Source organism: Bombus impatiens, unplaced genomic scaffold, assembly GCF_000188095.3.
Source record: "Bombus impatiens unplaced genomic scaffold, BIMP_2.2 scf_0098, whole genome shotgun sequence".
NCBI lineage: Eukaryota > Metazoa > Arthropoda > Insecta > Hymenoptera > Apidae > Bombus > Bombus impatiens.
The window spans coordinates 433,287-456,984 of NT_176517.1; the positions used below are offsets into that span (position 1 = coordinate 433,287).

General features: G+C 32.0%; 4 protein-coding genes and 1 long non-coding RNA gene across 16 annotated transcripts; 3 read left to right on the forward strand and 2 right to left on the reverse strand.

Annotated features, from left to right (window-relative positions):
* Positions 1-192: 192 nt before the first annotated feature.
* Positions 193-13,217, reverse strand: LOC100747591 (abhydrolase domain-containing protein 2). The gene is made up of 7 exons (XM_012394678.3): positions 12,525-13,217; positions 6,975-7,147; positions 5,429-5,596; positions 4,733-4,919; positions 4,429-4,627; positions 4,196-4,346; positions 193-4,119 (listed from the first exon to the last, which is right to left on the reverse strand). Exons 1-7 carry the CDS (start codon positions 12,677-12,679, stop codon positions 3,950-3,952), a joined length of 1,203 nt encoding a protein of 400 aa, XP_012250101.1. The 5' UTR covers positions 12,680-13,217; the 3' UTR covers positions 193-3,949.
* Positions 7,146-11,845, forward strand: LOC112212024. Of its 7 annotated transcripts, none has more exons than XR_002945810.2 (3): positions 7,146-9,290; positions 9,441-10,545; positions 11,029-11,845. It is a non-coding gene; the product is annotated as an uncharacterized LOC112212024 (long non-coding RNA). The 7 variants fall into 7 exon arrangements; XR_004460862.1 differs by having other exon boundaries at positions 9,445-10,545; XR_004460860.1 differs by having other exon boundaries at positions 7,146-9,016; positions 9,091-10,545.
* Positions 13,218-13,938: 721 nt separating the features above from the next.
* On the forward strand, positions 13,939-15,418 carry LOC100747715 (small lysine-rich protein 1). Its single transcript, XM_003486074.4, has one exon. It carries the CDS (start codon positions 15,095-15,097, stop codon positions 15,380-15,382), a length of 288 nt encoding a protein of 95 aa, XP_003486122.1. The 5' UTR covers positions 13,939-15,094; the 3' UTR covers positions 15,383-15,418.
* Positions 15,419-15,458: 40 nt separating this feature from the next.
* Positions 15,459-20,473, reverse strand: LOC100747837 (structural maintenance of chromosomes protein 5). Of its 6 annotated transcripts, none has more exons than XM_033318451.1 (15): positions 20,402-20,473; positions 19,685-19,762; positions 19,275-19,602; positions 18,874-19,212; positions 18,625-18,753; positions 18,344-18,551; positions 18,127-18,258; positions 17,525-18,049; positions 17,320-17,449; positions 17,004-17,250; positions 16,515-16,922; positions 16,211-16,438; positions 15,959-16,138; positions 15,803-15,898; positions 15,575-15,724 (listed from the first exon to the last, which is right to left on the reverse strand). In XM_033318451.1, exons 2-15 carry the CDS (start codon positions 19,741-19,743, stop codon positions 15,575-15,577), a joined length of 3,159 nt encoding a protein of 1,052 aa, XP_033174342.1. In that variant the 5' UTR covers positions 19,744-19,762; positions 20,402-20,473. The 6 variants fall into 6 exon arrangements, with proteins under 6 accessions (XP_003486123.1, XP_033174342.1, XP_012250109.1 ...); XM_012394686.2 differs by lacking the exon at positions 20,402-20,473 and adding an exon at positions 20,205-20,222; XM_012394685.3 differs by lacking the exon at positions 20,402-20,473 and adding an exon at positions 19,901-20,030.
* A 2,118-nt stretch (positions 20,474-22,591) lies between these two features.
* Positions 22,592-23,692, forward strand: LOC112212023 (the record flags this gene model as incomplete). The annotated part of the gene is made up of 1 exon (XM_024364459.2): positions 22,592-23,692. A coding segment is annotated over exon 1 (812 nt), but the record flags the coding sequence as incomplete, so codon positions are not given.
* Positions 23,693-23,698: the final 6 nt, after the last annotated feature.

Consider the following 23,698-nt stretch of genomic DNA (forward strand, 5'->3'; position numbering starts at 1 on the left):
ATAAGCTTAAAATTGTAACATAGGAATATTTGGGACTTAATTATAATTCAAAGCGTTGAGCTAATCGAGAGATTTAAAACTTTTTTTTTCTTCTTGAGATAAATTTTATGATATAATTTATCGATTAGTCCAAAAATTGGATATTTCTTTTAGACGGGGCGAGGAATTTGTTTATATATTGTTTCACTGTAATTAATGAAGCAAAAAGTATGTTTATTGCTCTTTTAATAATCATTCGATAACACTATATCGTGTGTATCCTTGAATTAAATTACACGCAGGGCGATGACTTCATAATAGTTAATTATTTTTTTCGCTATAAATATTACGTAGAAAAGTATTCTTGTATGCAAAATATTGTTCAATATACATGTGCAATATATGTAAGTACATGTTTAAGAAATAAATTAATTATTGCACCATGTACAGCTAATACTATACAAATGATAAACTCAATTTCTCACAATCCAGCAGTTTCAAAGTTACACATAAAATGCTAACACGAGGAGTTGCCACACAAATTATTAAGCGTATACCTATCCGTGGAAACGATTTATTTTCAGTGCAGACAACTTATTTCGTTACAAATTGCAATCGACAGATTGTAAATGCTTAATTCGCCAAGCGAAAGTACGAACTGTTCGCAGCAACCTCGCAAGATAATTTAGCTTCGTTTAAGATTCCCTCTCTCGTTATCTTACTAATATATCAACGAGTTACACTGAGCACATATAAACAAAAAATAGTTTTTTATAGGATCCACTAAAAATTATTATGAATTTTTATTATGAGGAAACCTCGTTCAGATGATCAAAGAATCATGATAACAGAACATAACTTAAGGCACTCTCTATTGTAAGCACCTCGTGTTTACATAAATACTCAGCTGTCAATCACATTCTAAAATATACGTAATAGTTTCATATTCATTATTTACCCTTATTTATAAAGAGTTTATAAAGAGATTTATAAAGAGTTGTTAAATCAATTTGCTATGGAACGATTGTTGTATTGCAAATGGGACGTTATTAAAAATAATTGGCAAAATTTTGCGAAATCAATGTGCGCGTATGGTAATAAATTTTGTGGTTATTTACAATAATTTATTTGCTTCCATTTGCTCGATAGACGTATATTATAAATAGCTGAAAAACTACGACACATGCATGTCGTATATCAATGTGGTATAAACCCTCGTAGTTTTATTAGTACCAATATATACAAGATTAAATAACAAAACGATGATTATTAAATATCTAACAACTATAATTGCACCCACGCTGAAGTTCTAGAAATAAATAACTTAAAGTCGTGATCGTGATATATAAGTAATTCTACACCTAAATACTTCACTGCACGAACGTGGATCAGTAACATTATTGTCTTGTATTATTTCATGAAAATGCTCATAGACGATCGCAAACGATATTCGTAGAAAGTTAGAATACATTCAATTGTTCCAGACCGATATTTAGATGATTTACCTTAATATTATTAACGTTTAAGTTTGTGAAGGATATTATAATTGGACCAACATCTTTGTATCTTCTTGTCCCGAATATAAAGAACTGAAATTAAGATTATAGATTTTTATATTCGAAAATGTCAGTAATTTTATCTTGAGTATTCTTTTTATGCAAAATAATATAGTTTAATTATAATCAATCATATACTTGTAGAGCATCTTACTGTGTTAGTTACTTTGTCAGAAAAACAAAAAACAGGAGAAAAGTATTAATATTCGGTAAAATGCAAAATTCTTTTGCATTTTATTTTAAATGCAATTTATGATATGCAAATTCATAAATTTCATTAGTATGAAAATGCATATAACATAAATAATTGGCAAAAAGATGACGAACATATACCATAGTTATAGAAAAAATATATTCTTTAATGTATGTGTTTCATGCTAATGGTGTTTACTACGACGTTGTCTTTGTCATAAATTATGTCTAAATTAACCCATCGAAGATACCGCAAGATTCGCGATTTATCTTCATGCGACCGATATTTTGCAATATATACTTACATTTCTAAGATGAATTAAGGATGAATCAAGTTTTTGTACATCTTTGAAACACATCTGGTTTGCGAAATTAATTAACGATGTAAGTTCCTCTGTTAGTTTGTCATCTTATTAATCTAGTACAGTCTGATATATTTTTCTATACAAAATCCGAAATCACAATTAGGATAAAAATATACCGTGTCAACAATATACGTAAAGTGATGCGATGTATAAAATGCCCGCATGGCGCTGTGATCCGTACGGACTTTGACTGCAGGGAACGAAACGGAAGTCCATACTCCGTACAGTGCACAGACGTTATCCCCAATGGGTTAATATCTGTCCCACATTATTGAAAGAAGATATGTAAATATAATATTTCTGGGTTAAAGTTCGATAGCCCTTGCTCTTATTTTTTTCATTTTTTTTTTCATTATTCTTACGTAACGTAAGCATTCACTGAATTTACTTCGTCCCATGCAATTATTATATTTTTTGCTGTAATATATAGGACATCTCATTTGAGTTATTTATGTTCTATTTTTTTTGTTAATGATATAGAAGAATGTCTAATATTTTTTTGTACCATTAACTGAGAATTTTGAAGAATTCATTCTAGAACATTTGCAAAATACATCTCAATCAGTCAGTGAAATAGAAAGTAGTAATATTTGCTCAAATATCGAATTTACTCGCCCAATGTATATGGAATCACATGAATTACTACTACGAACATTAAAAATGAACATTTCCTCTAACACGAGATATATCATTCAAGAAATATTATTCTGGTTTATGTTTGAGCATCTTTATTAGTTGCTAGGATAAAACTTCATGAAGATTGTACATGACACTCATTATGTAGACATAGAGAAAGATTATAGATTGCTGCAACATCTAAAATACCAATTAAGAAAGAATTTTCAACTGTATAACAAAAATATCGTGTTATAAAAAATGGAAAGCTAATGTTTCCCAAGGATTATTCAACCGGTTGTCTATTAGGATATGTAACAGTTGTCGATGTTTTAGCATAAGAAGAATATAGATGTATAAATTGGGTCCGAAAATTCATCATGTTGCTTCGAAGATGCTGGATAAATGTATAAAAAATATATGTTAGATATGTTTATGCAAAGTAGCACGTCCGTTATTGTTATAAACAAACAACGAATATTTATATATAGCAATAGAATTATCTCAGATGTGTATATCATATGAAACGATCCATATACTTATAGTATAACGCACAAACAAATCCTGCAGTTTGTTAATTCAAGTGATTCCATTATTGAGGGAACAAAGCTTTCTTTATTATGCATATTTTAGAAGTGTCGTGCTCAGTATCTTTGATAGAATTGTTGACTTTCCAAAATCTACACATAAATTGATTCATTCCTTTTCTTTTTTTACAACTCTTAAAAATTTAATTCGAATCCCTATTTTCAGTCAATCGAGCTTTTATTAATTTCTAACGCGGTTCCAAAGCCAACCGTCTTCAGTGTACAATTTTGTAATGACATTCTTTTATCAAACTGACTTATCAAAGATCCCTGAGTATGAAGCGTCAATAGCCAAGATATCGAAAAAATATAAATTGACGTCGAAACGTTGTGCTACTATTGTAGAAACTTTCTTATCAATTCTCTCGAATCATGTTATCGAAACTATGTATATTTTCTCAGGACGATCTTAAGAAATATAATTTAAACTCAATTCGCATGCTCGAATTCGCGCTTGCAATGAGCAGGATCCCAAGAATCTTGAAATCGTGTACACTTGATTTCATGCTTAACGTGTATCCGTTATAATTTCTTGATGCTCGAATCAAGTTCGAATTTAAAATCTTTAAATAAGATCACAAATACGAGTTGTTGCTGCTTCACAGCTAAGAATGCATTACTCACAAAATAATGATGATAGTGAAATTAAATTACGTTAAGAGGCTTTCAATAATTTATCCGCTTGTGCTAATGTGAGAGACCCTACGAGAGAGACCAGTGTACGGTCTAGCCATGTTATGGGGTTTGGATACAGGAGACCACCTTCATAAAATCCCAAATGTCCGCCATGAGCCAGTTCCACATACAACGTGTTTGGACGAGTTCCTGAAACAGAAAAATGATACAAAATGTTTATGAAACTGTAATGAGTTATAAATGCATAATGATTGCTAGTACACACTGGCATGTTCCTTGATAGGTTCCAGTAACATCTCAGGTACAATGGGATCATCCAATGCGTTGATGAATACCATAGGTGTCGTAATGTTATCTAAATAGAACAAGGAGCTACTCCACTTGTACATTTCTTTCACGGATCTAAAGTTATGGAGCTGTACAATAATTAATATACAAATTAATATAACTGAAACATAAATTGATATTTAATAATATTTATGTTAAGAAATATTTTACTTTTCTAGTGTATGCTTCATCAAGTTCCGGTAAAGTTGCAGCAGAGATGATATCCCATTCGTTTAGATTATACTTTTGTTTAACTTCTTCAGATAACAAGATATTTTTATGTTTCAGTATAATATTCTTCACAGATTCTGTCATTATATACAGGTAGAAACGTCGAAAATTCTGCCAGTTAAGTAGGAACTTTGTACCTCTATACATAAATTGAACAGAAAGAAAAAAATCTATGAGTACGTCACTTTTCACAGTCATCCTTTTTCGCAAGGAATTTATTTATGAAAAAATGATATGTACTTACTCGATGGCATTATACCCTTGGCAAATAGATATGCCACCAATTATATTGGATAACTTATTCGATCTTTGTTCTCCTAAGTACTTGGTCACAAGATTACCACCCAAGCTAAAGCCAATGCAAATTATTTTTGTATTCGGATGCTTCTCCATCAAACTTTGTAGCATCGTGTGATAATCATCGGTGTGACCTGTAATACGCAAATCGAGCCAAATGTCAATCAGGAATTCAATTAACACCATCTTGATTAAACCTCTTGAGATTCTTAAGGCTCTCACAAAGTAGGCTCTATTAATATATATCATTCAAGGCAACCGCACAAAAATAATGTTCTTCTAGAAATTACTGGAAGTTATACCAGACCACTTCTTCGGAAGATAGAAAAAAAAAAACTCTGCATTGTTCTCTTTTTCTGTAATATTTTCATCAATTAACAGATCAATAAAACTATATAATTCATAATTAACAATGATACGTGTGAGAAAGTTATAATCGATTTTTTCTTCAGTAATAAAGATAACAATAAATAGAAAAAATAATAAAATTGAACACAGATAAATAAAAGTCAACATAAAAAATATTCCAAGGTCGAAATGCACGTAAATAATGATTAGAGCGTAAAGTCGTTAATTTAGCTTGGTAATATTGTAAATGTACTAGTATTTCCATAATAATATGCTATTGCGTATATATACGTACCGTACGTAAAAATTCGCGGTGCAGTGATCTTGACACTAGAAAGGACTCCAACGTGATTAAGTACTGCACATCGATACCCATGGCACTGTGCAAAATGTACGAAAGTTCTGATATAAACACTTTCGGAACTATTACAAATCCCAGGACAGATGGCAATTGTTACATCATCTGTAGTAAAATAAAATATAAAATATTATATCGATTTCATATACATGCAGAGCACAGAGGTTCATTCTTATTCCTAAAACAAATTAATATTTTCCTTCCTTTAAATGCAAGCCAAAGACTTTTCAAATATTTTAATGACTCATTAACATGTCGATATTGTTATACCAACAGATATCTGTTCATAAGCTTAATATGTATGCTAAATATTGACGTTATTCTTGGATAGATATATGTATATCGTATAGATATACGTATAGATTGCTTCACTTGACCATTAAACTTTATTAGTTTTACTAAGCTTCCTTATCTTTTTACCAAGAAACGTTAACTTTAATTATATCGCAAGTTTATCAGTTATAACACGCTTCAAAATCGCGAAAACTATTTAATCTACACCGTGTTATAGCAAATTATCTGGTCAAGGTTTCTTTAATCTTCAATTGGTACGATAGAATCAAAATGATTTGCATTCCTATAGGGGACTGTATTGATTCGTAGGCTATCCTTTGTTTCAGACATAGCGCTTTCAATCTTTAATCTTTATTGAACTTTATTCTGCAAGTGTGAGAGTTGAATGATCAAAGAAAGTCAAAGTCGAAGTTACGCTAATTAAAACTCAATCATCAAAACTGTTTCGACCACTCGCGGAGAGACGCGATCGCGAGGAAGCACGCCAACGGGAGTCGTAAATTCCCGTCACAATTATTCCAATCGAAAATGCTAAGATCCCTAATTGACGCACCTTGGTATGTAACCAATGAAACTATACACCGCGACCTCAAGATACCCACCGTCGAAGAAGAAATAGCAAAATATAGCGACAGATATAGCAAAAGAATCCCTCGAAACACCGAAACCCCCTAATAACTGGGCTACTTGATACGACGGACCAGATTCGCAGGCTGAAAAGGCACTACCCGCTAGACCTAAACGCTAGATTCAATTAGCTATCTAAATTAAGTAATATTCACTTATTTATAACTTACTTGTAAATTATACTTATCTATAATAAGTACTAACTTATTATAAATAATCAGCCATGTCACTGCGCCACGCCAGAAAAATTACTAAAAATTCTCAACGCGAGAATTGATTGTAATTTTAATAAATAAACAAAAAAAAAAATCTGGGGTCTGTCTGGCCCGCGGTGTATGGCCGGGTCCAGGTAGAGTGTTGCACGACGCAACAAAAACAAATAATCGAACTGTATTCTATTGCTTCATTACATCACTCTATGGATGCATACGTCCATATTTAACATAAGATAAGCGAAGAGAACTAGCAAATTACAGAATTTCTTTCAGTTGCAACCAATAGAACTTCAATATGAATTTTTCATAGTATCCTCTTCTGATTCAAGATTTTCAGTGAAACTGACCTTCGTAGTCGTTAGTTAGTGGTTGATAAAGATCATAAGTGAGAGTGGTCTCATCCGGAAGTCCTATGTACACTCGTTCTCCAATCGGCCAAGGGCAACGGACGCGACCAATAATACTGTGAACGATGGTCTGTACATGGCCACTGAAACCCCATAGCCTTGTTGGTTTGTACCTGAAATACATAAACGAGCGTGATGTAATATTTTTATCATTGAAACATATCACGAACGGCGACTTCACCTAGTTTCCAAGCAAACAAATCTTACACAAGATGCATTTTCAATTTCGCGATACGATTTACATCTCGAAGGCGCTTGGAATACAATCGAAGTTCATAAGTAGCGAGTTGACAAACGATTTACATCTCCAAGCTACTTCCGATGAAGTTACAAACGTACATAGAGCATTTCATTTCCCTTGTTATTGTGTAATGATATTATTCGATATTTACTTATAATTCATCTCTTCTAAATTTGCAGTTTACCAGTTTATAGTTCGTAGTATCACGAGGAAACAGAAAATATTTAGAAATCACGTAGTAAGTAAAAGCAAAACAAGCAGTTATAATACTTGGTAGATCTTTATTTAATCTATTTTGTATTCAATTTGAGGAAAATTGTCGCATGCATGGACAGTCTAGTCATAAACCACTACTTCCCTGCGGTATCAATAAATTTAAGCAACTTTAATGTCTTAAGAATTTAAGTAGTTTTTGAAACGTGAAAAATCTTAAGCAAAAGTAAAACTGAGAAAACTACTAATCACTGTAACAAAAGATGGAAAACAGGTCACGGTGGTAATTCGAAAGCAGTCATAAACTATTTTAGGGATAAGTATATGCGTCTAATAACCAAGCGTAAAATTTCTTCCACACTTTGTACATCTCTGACTTACTAACCCGTGCAACTCAATTTCTTTTTCGACTCGTTGATCTGGATCTATGGTATACTATGTGCACGCAGACTCGTGTTTAATTTATTCTTCAATTCTACCAGGCCAGGAAACAACCATTCAACGCGCGTGAAAGTGTGTTTCTCTTCTTTCGTAGCAATTCTACGCAATTTTTACCGGGAGTAAAAGCGAAGTTAAACGTGACAGCGAAACATTAAACTTCTTCGTTGCAACGTACAAAGAAAGAATCGCTAGTGGATCAGTGGAGCATATACGAAGCCGTAAAAATTACTGGCATCAAGCAGTCAGTACTGGTGGAAAATATAACCCGGTCCGTTAATGGCACGGCAAAGAAGATCGCGGTTATTATATTTCTGTGGAAAGGTTTCCTTAGGGGCATCGTAGCCTGATCCAAGAATGCCTACGTTTTTCACCCAGGTATTAAATAAACTGTACTATGACGCTATTCAAACGAGGACAATGACTGTTTCAAAGGATTTACGACCTTACGAACCAAAGTAGATAAGATGTAAAATTTTACACCGATTTCTACTTATTTCAGTGGGTAATGTACTATTCTTTTGATGAAATATAAAGGCCACGTTCTTTGTGAACGCCCAATTACTGCGAACGTAAGGAAAATTTTACAGATTCGACATTCCATTTTAATTACTTCTTCGCTAATAAGATACGTGCGAAGCATTCTTCGATATCAACACGTCATAAGTATGTGTTGTATCGTCGATGGAAGAGATATGTATAATGCTTATGATGAAATCATCAAAGTTTGCTTGTATGATTCAACAACCGAAATAGTCATCGGTGACATATAAAGGAATATGTTGAGTGCAGGATATTTTCTAGAATTATATCATTAAATTCAGGATTCTTCCTTTCTTTGCAATATACTTGAAAAAATCGTTTACAGTATACAGTTTGGTAAATTGGGATTCTGAAAATACAGGATTTTCTACTTTTCACTTGATGCATATATATTACAAAGAAATTTCATATGCCAATCATATAAATGACTTCTGCAGACCGAGATTCCAGCTACTAACTACGTACATATACGTGCGACTAGATCAACGTGTGTCACCATGTAACGTATTAATTTACAATCTCGTCGTATCTCTCCGACCAACAATAAGTACGTCAAGACCAAGTATTTTTCTTCTTTCTTTACGAGTTAGTGTAGTTTAAAATTTCCTATCGTTTAATTAGAAGCACAATAATAATGGTGCTGGAAAGTAGCATTACTCATAAAGATAATCATTGTTGACAAATCAAAGATACAACGAGCAAAAATCATTCTACGATTAAAGTATCGCGACTTTCTGTTGCGTGTTGAGGCAAATGAAATTCAGAATGTCACGCAACAGAGTAAAATTTCGCTGTCGCGTACAGATTGATCGAAGAAAAAGGTGAAATTCTCTTCGTCCCTTGTAAATTATGAATATGCATTCGTGAAGTGTTTCAAGTCTCCTGCGATTAAATAAATAGAATTATGTATTTACGATTTAACGAGATTGCTCTTGAGATATATTTTTCTTTACTATAAGAATTCTTTTTAGCAAGTGGTTGCAAACAATCACGGTGACAGAGAGGGCTTTTACGATTCACACGAATGTAATTAATAAGACATGTCGTTAAATTTTTAATTAGAAGCTGGACGGCCGTTAATGGAAGGAATTATACGTTTCTCACTATCAATCTTCTCTTCGTACTCGTATGTAAAGAAGTTACGTACGTTTTACAACATTTGCTGCTGCTTGCAGTCACGGCCAGCGTATAATCGATCAAAGGCGGGTATTAAGTTTGCTTTTTATTTTTTTATGTGTTACGATAACGATTCGTGCGACAGGTTGTTACATATCAAAATCGAGCGATAAATGTAGACGACTGTTTATTCGCGGGAAAACGTATCACGAAAACCACATCTTATCGTTTTGGAAAATTTCTTTTCGATTTAAGATTGTCGAAAAGTGAACATCCTTTTCTACCAACTAAAATTTCTTCCTGACGTTACGCCATCATTTTTCATCGAAGGAGGTTCATCTAAAAAATTACAAGAAAGAGATAAGACAAAGAATTTGTCACAATTTTTTAATTAAAGGAAATAACTTCACCGAGTGCAAAAGTTTAAATATCCAACGCAGAAAGTTGACGATTATCCACAATATCTATAACTTATATGTACAAGGATTTTATAAAAATTGGAGTGTAACAATAGTCGTTAAATCCACATAACCAGAAACAAATTGTGCAATAGTAATTGAGAATTCAGTATGTACACGATTCGGTTTGCAGGAGAGGAAAGGGATCGAGGTAATTATCAATTTCCTGCCTATCTTTCGGAAATTAACTCGTTCAATCAGGGTTCGATCACTGGAACGACTTTCGATCGTCATGATGTGAAACTCTGCCTGATTGAAGATGATTCCATAGTATGTAAATGCATACCATTACGAAAAGGGATTTCGTTCTATAAAAGTAAAAGTGAATACAACGAGATTGTTAAGAAACGCGATCACTCGATAAAGTGAAGGAAGTCTCTCTGTGCAAATGCGTCGGTTAAATAGCTGATTATTAGTCAACGTCGGCTTTTTTGGAATCGAAGATATCACGGAAAGCATTTGCATCCGCAATCAGAAAAATATGAAACCAATGCAGTCTTTGGTGAGTATCATATCACGAAGTTCTAAAAATACATATGTAAATATATGAAATATTTTTTTCTTCTTGGAATTAATGAGGTCGCGATTACATGAAAAATTACGTTTTCTCTTGCACGCTACAATCTGTGGTTTAAGTCTTTCGTATATCATAAGAAATAAGTCTCCTAACGTATATAATAATACGATTCTACTAATAATAAAATGGAACAGAGGAATCGCTGTTTTTTTCACTTTCTTGAACTGAACTATTTAAGAGATCTTCCACTGTTGTAATTATCTTCTGTTTATTACACGTAATCTTCTTTCAGAAATATTGATATTTAAAAAGCGTCTTGATATAAATATTTTCAAGATTTCTTTAATATATAAAATCGATTTACGGTAAAATACGAAGAAAGTTATGCATAAATCTCATGCAATGATAACTTGTTGAACGTTCAACTTGCTCTGATACGTCCGTTTCGGTGAATCATTTTTTTTCCAGAAAAGAACTCCTACATTTTTCCAGCGAGCTCATGTTTGGATATACAAGTGAGCAGTTCAACTTGCATACCTCTTCTTCTTTATTTTAATCCAGAACATGATCGATGAATTATCGGTTCCTTAAAAATTTCGATATGAACCATAATTTACAGATACGGTAGTTGGATTATTCCACTCTTTGTCTGTGTAATTCCAAAGACATTTGTATTAATAAAACGACGCTTTAAGTATGATTTGCTTTAATTTCAGATAAGCTCTCAACAACAATGTGTAGCGTTCGTTGCAATGTTCTGATAAATGTGATGCAAACATACTTAAGCCATTTATCCAGTGAGGTCATAGCCAAGAGCAGAACAAGACATTATGCAATACTAAAAATGATAGAACAATGCTAACAATTGCACTATCTGCATCCTTTTCCAAATTATATCATCTCGATCCGATTTATCTGCTTTACCTCTTCTCACGACAATTTTGTCCAAAATTTCAATGAGATTTATTCAGAATGAAATTTTAATTTTACATGTACTTTGATTTGTAAATATCTAACAAGGTGAGATACTTCTCCGGATAAATGTTACAGTAATTTTAAATCATTGATTATAGCGACACAAATGTATATGATGTATAAGCAATTATTTTATCGTGGAAGATTATTTTTAAAACGCATACTACTTTGAAGGAACTGGTTAAAGTTAATACAGCTTGCACAAAGAAATTGAAGTAAATTACTAAACTTTTTTTCTTGTATTTCCATTTTTGTGAATGAGAACATATTTTATGTTCAGGAGGTTACAATATAAGGTTACTAAAACTTATTTATGCTTTTCTTACAGGTGTTTATTATTAATAACTAGATTATGGATATTTTTGCACACTCGTATTTTTGTAAATTTAATTTACAAAATGGAAGTTAGATAGAAGAAATACATAAATATTTGCAGTTTTCTAATAAAATAATAAATGACAAACTGTACAAGCGGCACGTACTGGTTTACTATCTATATTATATAGATTACAAAATATGTAAAATGTAGATATTATCAGAGGAATGTGACCGTGGTACAACGGGGTTGACATTAAGTTTTCTATAACGCGTATTAAGTGATGTAATTAAGTAAATTGAGAGGGTCATTGTCTATTAGTGAAAACTAGATCAGGCCCGTGCTAAGCGATTAAAATAAAACTTACCATTCAATCGTGCCTGGTAAGTTTCGCGAATTTTCGGGTTTATCGATCGATAAATCGTATTCGAGACATTTAGTTATCGAGAATTTATCAAGTATAAATCTGATTAAAAAATAAAGGGTCCATTGTATAAAATTTGTCACGTGTAATTACTTATTTGTATGCACGCAAGAAAAATATCCGGCGTACCGAGGTAACCTAACCTCACTTTCTACCATGAACATTATGCAGCGAGATTCAGAACCTGGAGTTTTGCTAGTGGTGAAATAATTGATGAAATAAAAAAAGAAAGATTGTTGGAAAACTTACGGTTCTGTGATGACAGGAGCGATTTTAAGGATCGTCGTTAGGAATGACTGATCTTTACAGACGATCAATGGCTTCTGCGGTGCACTGTTTACGTTTAATATCCTGAACAGGATACACAGGATCACGGCGAACACGGCTAACAGCGCCGTGGACATGTTTCTCCGTTGCTTATGCCACAAAAATTCGATTTCTTCCTTTTTACGTTCCACGCCAATACCGAATGGATATTGACGTACGAAAAGGAATGTTTAAGTTGATTGGTTGCTCCCTTGTGCAATGATATATGTATATGTATGTATGCTGGAGGACTACGAAGGACCTTCGGTCACTACTGAGTCGGCGATGCACAAAATACGTGATACTCGTCGCGAGGACTGTATGCGACTGTATTTCGCGTTTGTTTTACCGGCACTTGACGGTCGATTTGCGCATGCCTACCAATATACATATGTACACCTAGGTTCACGGAACCTCCATCTGTACGCGTCGGTCGAAACTTCGATTTGGATTATGGGAGACAGAGCCAAAAGTCAGACCCAGCTAGATAGACGATTCCAAAACACAAGTTAAATTTTCAGATGATTCTGCTTATATATATGCACATACGTACACGGTCAGAGAGTTGTGTCTCGAATGCCGCGAATCGCAGCTGGTTCGTGGCGCTAGTTCGCATTCGCTGTTATTTAGAATCCCACTAGCGTTATGGCACTACTTTCCTCTCTTTCTTTTCTCCTCTCAAAAAGTTCCGCATAATAATTTTTTAAACTATATTGTTAAATGTACAGATACAAGGTAGAAATTAGGTTTGAATTTTTGCATGTAATATTTAACCATAAATTTTAATGTTGGCTATACTGAAGAGTTTAAACAGAAAATGATGTCAAGTATCCAGAGAGCAAAAAATATCTTTATTCATGGAAAAGAACGTAAATTGTTGTAAGTGCTAGAATAAGTGAATTTAGTACCTAGGGCCATTGTTAGAAACAGCTAAAATCATGTACAGTATCCAAAAAAAAGTATTTGCACTTCACCATATTTGTAATATAATATTTACATACTAATTAGTTAGGTTTAAGTATACTAAATTTTATACCCTTTAGTAGTACTTTTATAGAATTTTAAAAATTTGATACTATGAAACTGAAATACGGAAACTGATAATTTATCGTTTTATTGGAAAATAAGGGTATGTGCGAATACTTTTTATAGTCACTATATATCAACTTTAAACCAATATCTTTTATTTACATTGAGAATCTTCACTTCCATCATTTGCCACTTCAACTCTATAATTCAATGCCAACAAAAATTGTTACGAGTATAATTTACTGAATTATGTTATGTTGAAATTAAAATTACTAAAAATAAAATGTTCACTTTGAAATATTTCACTGTAACGAACAATAAATGTCCCCACAATTACTATATAATTAAATTTTTATATTTCTCACACATGAATAATGGAAAGCGACTATGCTTTGATAAGGACGTCCGTACATTGTCCCCTTACGGCAAAACGATTCTATTCGCGTTTTCGAAGCACGGTCGAATCTTCTTCGAGGCTGCGAACGATTCACGAAGGTAATCGCGAAATATCGTGTCACTGACCCGTTATATTATTTGAGAACACTATAGGAATTCTTGAGCCACAGTTAAGGTTAAGGTCAAGGTTGTTCGGTCTATTAGCTGGATCGATACTTCGATAATTAGTCGATGCGGGAACGATTTCTATTTTACGGGTCGATGTCACAAAATGCGATTGTTGCACAGTTTTAAAAATCGCGTTGTGCAGAGTGGTTGGTTTTGCAGCTTCGTATCTTAAAATATTTTTAATAATTATTAACGCAGTGACTGCCACGCGAGTTTTATGCATGTATCTTATCCTGGGAGCCACAATAGATTGAGATATACTCTACTATAACATTCATTTTTGGAAAATATATTATATTTGCTGATTTTTTTTGATAATGTCATCTAAATCATTCACATCTTTGAAAATATTTTAGCCTATGAAAGTTATCTTATTTTAATCAGTTTACAAAATATAATAAAACGTGAATAATTTGTTACTTCAATTTGTTTAACTGTCCATAAGTGTATCTTTTATATATGATATATCAAATGTTTTTGAAAAAATGAATGAAGATTGATGATTAACAGATACTATTAAGTGATACTTGAGGTAGTTCAAAATGAGTGCATGACACTCCCATAATTGAAAAATTCATTGAAAAACCAATGCTTTGAATTTTAATTTGCTTCCAACAGAAATATTATGCGATATAACTGATAAACGATCGCACGTACTCTTTTACGTCGTAATTCTCAGATATTTGAAATATATCGTTGCAAAAGAGTTGAAATTATCGATGTGTGTATATGTGTCTGTGTCATAGCAACCATTATTGAAATAACCGCGTATCTAGTAACGATTTATATATAGGATGATATAACAACTCGGTGATGCTTCTCGTCATTAAGATGCTTAGAAATGATATAGAATTTCATGTTGTAATTTGAATCATCTTTTACAAAACTACTTGTATTAATTCATCCAATTAAAGAGTAAGATGCGAGGAAAGAGTAAAAAGAAAATGGCCAAAAATAATGGCAAGAATGAAAAGAAGGGTAGAAACGGCAAGCACAGCAAAAACAACAATGGTGGTAAAAATAAGGGAACAAAAAGGTCAAGAAAGAGTGGAGGAAGGGCAAAATTTACTATGGATATCTTTAATGAAGAGGTCATGGAAAATGCTTATTATACTTGCCATAATATTATGGATGTATTGAAGTGTAGAGGATTCCCTTGGCCTGAAGCACAAAAGAAGAAGAAGAAGAAGAAGAAGGGGAGGAAGTGAATAATAATCACCTAAAATGACCAGATATTTGTATGATAAGGTATCAATAAAATATATATATATTTTTTTCATAGAATTCACTCACGTTTTAAATATTCAGAAAAATATATCTATAATACTCTGTGTAACTACATTTTCGACGTAAACATTATAATATATGTAGTATTTAGACATAACAAAATATTTTAATCGTCAATCGTCATCCGTACTTTCTCTTTCCATTGCCCCAACAATGAACTCACAATACTTTTCTGTATCAAATTCTGTATGATTAATCATGAACGCTCCATTGAACACACAATGGACCGTCACTGTCTCTGAATATTGTAAATCCGGTAGTAACTAGATAAAAATAAATTTAATATCATTATTAGATCAATTATTTGTATAATTGTATAGAGAATGATTAATATACACTACCTTTGGTGTGAGTAAAAAATACTGAGAACTATTTGCTCGTCCAGTCATTTTCACAAGCAAATTAAATACTCTTCTTTCATTTACAGCATCCATGCCCTGTGATGAAACAGAAATGTTAGAATAAAACGCTAATTGTATAAAATTCAATAAGAATACCTGATTAATTTCATCAACACAGCGAAATGGTACTCTTGACAATTCCTGAAGTGCAATCATATAAATAGCAGTAGTTACAGCTCTTTCTCCACCACTTTGATGATATCTTGTTAATTCTTGTAATTGGTCGGTATTTCTGAATTTTACCCTAATCTTGAGACCATACTGATCAAATTCCATCTGTAAGCATTGAGATCTTTCTAAGTTCTCAAATAATAAGTATATCAGCTATTTTATTTAATGGTAACTCACATGATTCTCTGGTTGTGCCAATACAACTTCACCAGCACAATCCATTGCTGAGAAATACATACTGAAATTAGAATTAATTTTTTCAATGGTTTGTGATAAAGGCGTTAACCATTCTTTCCGTAACGATTCTATATTTTGTGTAGTTTTTTGTAATTCTTGTGTTTTACTCTGAATCGAATCTTTTAATTGGTTTATATCTTGTTCTACTTGCTCATATTCTTGTAATATCTGAAATTAAAGTGGATAATCAATTCATTTTTTATCTGTCAAACTGTATATTTAACTGTAATCTTTTGAAGCTCACATTTTCTCCATCTATATTATTTCCCATACAAAACATTTTTGCTTGCGCGATATTCAATTCATTATTAATTTCCTCTATGGTCGGCGGCAATTTATTGAATATCTTTTTTATGGGTGCAAACGCACTGTCCGAGGCACTGATACCATTGGTAGTTTGCAATGCTTGATTAAATATTCTTTGTACTTCGTACTTCAGAGGTTGTAATTCCTGGCATAATTGCTTCACTTTATCTTCTGCTTCCTTGAGTCGCTCTCTTAAATCGTGAGAATTGTTTATTTTCATTCTCAAAGATCGATTACGCAATGTTAATACATAGTCGGTTGTCTCACGGTCCATAATGCATTCAACAGACTCTACTAATTCAGTATTGTATGCTTTATATATTTTTATTTGCTTCTCCATAATTTTCTGTGGAATTTATAAATGCATATATATATATATGTATTATTTTTTTAATAATACAAAAAATTATTTAATCTTTAATAGAACCTTTATTTCTTTAGTAGAAGATTCTTTTATTTCTTCAACAGTGGTTCGCCCATTTTGTAAATCTACAACTTTTTTCTCCACTATATATATTTTAGATTTCAGAGTTTGTATTTGTTGAAGATCTTGCTGATATTTGTTTCTGGTAGCTTTTATTTTATCTAACTCTTTATTTTGTTCATGTACTTGCTCATCAAGCTGTTTAAGTTTATTACTTTCCTTGTTTTTCTTCTCTCGTAATACTTTCAATCTGGAAGAATATTTTAATTATAACTTATTCAAAATATTATAACTTTATCAAATAAAAATATCAACAAACTTTTCTTCAATGTTTAACATTCTTGATCTATCTAACACAATAGATAACATTCCTGTACCCGATACTGGTTGCATTCCGATAGATTTTTCTCCAGTGTACTTAGATCTATTTACCATATATACATTATTTTCTAAGAAATAAAATTAAGAAATAATGATCTCAATTCTATTCATTGCAATATACTAACGTATATCAATTTACTTACGACTAAAGTAACAACGTATATTGTTAGGTATACGATCGATGTTATCATCAACTTGATTTTTTCCTATGGGTATATTGTTTAAATTATACATAGACACTAAATATTTCATAATGGTGCTCGGAGCTTCAATCAGCGATACTAAGTAATGAGTAAAGCCAAATTGTTTAATGTGTTGCAATGGAACAATTGGATTCATAGAAACATCTTTCGCAGGATCGGAATGTACAACGTTTACTTGTAAATTGTGCTCGTCCCTTAAGTAATGCAATAACATGTTCATATCTTGTTTATCTTCACAAACAAATGCTATCATGTCCCGAAATGGAATGATATTTTCCAAATACTTCGTGTAAGAAGCTTCCTTCACGTTCATATTAAGTAATATAGGTTCATGTATCATATTTGAAAATTTGTTACGATTTTCCCTCAGCCACTGCACTGCTTTATATGTATCAACACTTCTCTCCCTTAACAATTGTAATCGTTTTGCTTCAATATTAAGAGCTTGTAGTTCTGCTTCTTGAGCTGAAAATTGTATTTTGTTATATTTAAAAGCAACAAAAGTAATTTTAATAAAATAAAATAATTTAAATAAAATTTACATGCAATTTCAAGGTTTAGCTGGTCTTCTTTTTGTTTTGATTCTGAAGCTTGGCCTACTAACATATTAATGATATTCCTTTTCTTTTCTATGTCGGATATTATTTCTTGGCGCTGTTTCACTAAAATTTCCTCTGTAAGATATAACATATTCTGAAAGTTTTATATTGTCTTAAAATATATTATCCCAAAATATAGCATAATTAGAATAGAACAAACCAGATCCAATATCTTTCAACATTAGTAATAAATCGTTATCAAGTTTTTTTTTTTGTTTCTGTGCAATATCAATGTCGTGATCTCGAGCCTCTTCTATTTGAATTCTTTGCTTGCATGAATTTTCGCAATCTTTAACATCATTTTCGTAGTCTACAATATTGTCCATCATTTTCTTCAGTTTCATATCTCTGATCTTGACTTTATTTTTCTAATTGTAAAAAACATAGAATATATTTATATTTTATATTTATATTTTTATTGTTCAAACTATGTGATCTTACATGGTCTGAAAGACAAGTTTGAAGCAATTGAATTTCTGACTTCATTTGTGTTATTGCGTCATTAACAGGCTTTATTTCCGCTTCTAAATGTGCCACTTCAGCTTGTGCAGCATTCTTCATGTCTTTTAACTGCAAACATTAGCAATTATAAAATAATGATATGAAGTAATGATTGAATCATAAAAATATGGATCCAAATAATGATGTAACGATCACATAACCATTACTTTTATAATTTTGTATTCCTACCTTAACTAGTTCTTTACGTCTTTGTTCATATAGTATCCATGCCTTCTTCTGTTTCAAACGTAAAATTTTCTCCTTTATTAATTTCTTTTCTTTTATACTACTGACACTTTCTTTTAAACTATCGTAAATCTGAGTTTTCGATTCTAATGACTTTTTTTTACTTTCAATTTGTTTCTCTAAATCCTTATGATCTATCCTATATTGTATCAAGTTTTTGTGACGTTCGACTATAATGGGATTACAAACAGATCTTTCTGTATTTTCTAACAACTCTTGTGCATTCATCTTTGAAAAATCTTGTACTTTATCTTGTGGGAGAAATTGGCAAAGATTATCTATCTGAAAGTAAAAAGAAGTGAAAGTAATTTTTATTCAAATGAATATTTCTTATATACACATACCTGTATGTTAAGACTTGTTGTTAATTCCTGTATTTCTTTAATACCTGTTTGTCTATTATCAAGGAACCAGAAAGATTTCCCGCATTTGTTAAATATTCTTCGAATAACAATATCGTTGCCTTTCCCATTTTTAAGATGAATTTCAATCTTTGCTTCATCACATCCTTTTTTTATATAATCCGCAACATGAATAGCTCGACCAATGGTGGTAGGTTTACCTCCCAATCCAAGCACAATCGCACAAACAATTGTCGATTTACCAGTGCCATTAGGGCCAATAATAACATTTAAGTTCCTACCAGGTTTTACACAAACTTTATCATAAGTCCTGTAATAAAAGAAAATTTTATACATATTTAAACTATTATTTCTTTATAAGCATTAAAAAAGAATGTTTAATTAGTACTCACACAAAATTTTCTAAATAAATATAAGTAATTATTCCTTTATCAATATCGTTATTACTCATGATGTTTCTTTGTACAAACCTTTAAATAAATTACATGAATTCATTATTGAGAAATTACTATTTAAGCAACTATTATATGTTTCATGATAAGAACATAAGAAATAGCAATTACTATATCTCATTAAAATTAATTCATAGAATTCTACTAATTATTTACTTATACTTCAAGTTACACGAGAGGTTTCAGTGGCAAGTAAACATAACCTATTCAAAACAAATACATTCGGCTCCAAAAAATGTAACTATTCATAGGTGTAACTTGTAGTTGTATATGTTTGAACCACTTTACACATGTACAAAAATATATTGTACATAAATATATTATAATATATATAAACATTACATAAATATATGTAAATTATGCAAACATATTTATTTAAAATAATAATATAAAGCATAATAATATAATTTCCTTTTGAAATTATATACGAATAATACATATTTGTATGATTAGTACTTACAGTTCCCTATACAATATTATTAATATTGCACAATTTGTTAAGAAATTACAGATTTATTTATTAACATTTGCGAAGTTCCTTTACTATTAATTTATGTTGTCCTTTGCTATTAATTTATATGTAACAAAATAATTAAATTATGTGTAATTTTAATAGAATGGTTATAGCTTATATATAAGCGATAAAATATGACAAACCTATTTAAACGTGTCTGAACTCCTCTCTCTTCCAACTCAAAACTGTATGTTCCTTTTAACAATAGAAAATGATTTTTTTATCAAACTATAATGCAAATAACAGACCACTATATTTAGTGACAGTATTAACTACAGGAAATTGACACATAAACTACGCACAAAGTAATGACGTCAAAAGATATAATTTGAATTGATAAACTTATTCTAGTGAGTAAATTTAACGCGAATGTTTCCACTATCATAGTACTTTTCATAAACGAAACATACATACATATGTTATTATGACTCAACTTATCATTAATACTATGTTTGTAACGAATATAAAAATCAGATAATAACCAAAATAACGATTCTAAATATTCTAATGAAGACCCTCTTTGAAGATATTGTCATCTTCTAAAATATTTTCAATAAAAAGCATTTCACAGCTGATAAAAATACGAAGTAAGAAATAAAATTGATAAATAGTGCATCATGAATTACTCTCATTTCGCTTTATGGATCAATTGTAATCACTATAATGCTATTACTACCATATTTCCTGCAAGCCTTTTATGTTACGAAACACTTTCCGTTAGTGGGTTGTATTATTCTTTTCCATAAACCATAACATTTATACTTCTTACGGTAAGAGATATTTTTCCTTCAGGATAGTATAAAACACGATTTCTAAGGCGAACGTAACTTTCGTATAAAAAATACAGTTTCGCTTGCTTCGTGAAGAATCTAAATATCTACATAAAAAATTACTAAAAACCACATTGTTTTAGCTCAGGTTCTTAAAATGTATAATCGATCAACGAAATTCGAGAGAAGATCAGTTAAAAAGTGTAAATCATGGTCGTCGTACTTCGGTAGTTACACATCGTTAATAAGCCCTACTGCTTCCATCAATCGCTTCATGGGATTTTTACCATACAAACTCAAAGCATCCAAACTCGTATACTCGAAATCATACTCCGTTTTCTCTACAATCTCCATCATTATTTATTTGAGCTGCGCATCTCTTGCTCTGTACGAAATGAACTTTGTTTCAGAGAATTTCTTGACAGTGACAGCTAAATTGCATTTTAATTTAATATTATGCTGCGGTCCCATGATTTTCATTATGAATTATGTTAAAAGTATGTCAATGATCCGAGTGATGAATCGCGTCTCGAATGTTTCTCGTATACTGCCTTCAGAAATTTTTTGTGGAGTGGCTACAAGAATTCTGATAAAAGATACTCTGTTCCTGATACTACTAGTGAGCTACATCCCACACATTATCTACCTCTACAGAAATAATATTTTTGGTTACACGTGTTGGTATACTTTTTTCGGTGTCATCGCACTGATTAGCTTGTACACGAATAACGTATACGTGCTAAATGCCTGTTTTAAATACATAAATGATTCTTTAGTGCAAGTGAAGGAAATTCTAGTGAATGATGAGCCTCATCTACTCAGAAGAGTCTATCATATGCAGAAGAATCCTATATTCTTGCCGAAGTTGAGGACTCTTAAAAAGCAACATCTAGACATGAGCGAACTCATTCAGCTACTGAATAGCACGTGTAGCATGCAAATCGAAGCCACGTTCACAATAATGGTCATCGACATTACATTTAATATGTACAACCATTTAATCTTGTTCAACGAAGTAGGCAAGACGAGATCGTTCTCTTTTGCTCTTGTCTTCGCAATTCTTTACACCGTACACGTAATTATAACAGTTTCGATAGTTGAAACTACCAGAAGCCAAATGACGAAAATTGGCTCCAGCGTTCATCGAATTCTTATAAATACTTTCGACGATCAGGTGACGACGGAGGTAAGATGAGACGATTATTTTACTATCGATGATTTATGTTGGAAATATAGAAGAAATATATTGAAATTGTAATCAATGTACGTGATTCTAGTTGGAGTTGTTCTCGTTGCAAGTGCTGCAAAAGGGTAACGTGTTCGTGATGAAGGGACTCATAATAGACGCAACTCTTTTGACAAAGGTAATAGGATATTGGATCAAAAGGAATGAAGTATTTTTATCGACACTTGTTACAGATGGCGTGCGGCATTACTACATTTTTGTTAATATTAGTGCAGTTCTTACTCGTCGAGTCTTGTTAAAGAAAAACTCCTGGATTAATGGATGAAATATATTTAAAAAATTAGTTAGAAAAATTGATAAAATTAATTCATAACAAATTTATTTCCTTCGCAATAAAGTGGCATGTTTAATCACGTTAAAAGCATCTTCAGAGCACGACGCTTCATAGTTACTTAGCTATTCCAATTATTTATTTACACGTACGTTTCATTATCGAACTGCGCGTCTTCACGCCTTGATAAATGAGTTTCATTATACATAGTGTTTTCGGCTTAAAAACGATAGTCCGTTTTATGGATTATAGTAGTCTACCTACATTTATGGCTACGTTTCTTCGGTAACATTGAATTTTTTCGAGACTGCTTAACATCTAATGACTAACATCTAATGATGTTAACGACAAAAGTCAAGGAATGTGGAAAAGTGAAGACACATAAGACATGGGAGTTATTTAGGGCAACAGACTTCGAATCGTTGATGTACCCGTGCTTTTGCATCTGCTGGCTACTCGGATATTTTCCTTACAAGTATCAACCTCCAGTATATTCACTTTCGAAGCAACGTTTTGCCTTCTCCACGTCTATGATGTTCATTTTCGTATTCTTGTTGCTTTTCATAATCTACGAAATCAACATTGGCACGAAAATAAACTACAGCATACCAGAGTCGATTCACGGGAACATGTACGCGTTCTTAGATGGGTTCGTGATCGTGGTAATGTATTTGTCAACTGACGCTCGATTATCGGTAATCCAAAATCTGTCAAGAACCAGCTGCATATTGCTTACAAAGGGTTTCAAAGATTTATCCAAAATGATTCACACGAAGGACATTTTATGTTTTTTATTTCTGGCCATCCATGTACCAAACTGTTTTAAACACGGCATTTTCGTGACAGTACGGAATCTTACCAACATATACATAATGATGACCAACTTGTCCATGGACATATTCTACACAAATTGCGTGTGCATTTTGAAAGATTGCTTCAAGAAAATGGATGAATCTATACGACAACTGAAGAAGCTCCGAATCAATGATAATATGTCGACGCAGACGTTCATGCATCATGAACGGATAAGTCCATTGGTGGTGATGAAGCTGAAGAATTTGGAGGAAAAACACTTGCAAATTAGCGATGGGGTGGAATTGCTGAATCATACGTTTATGATACGTATTACAGTCGCAGCTATTACGACGTTCAT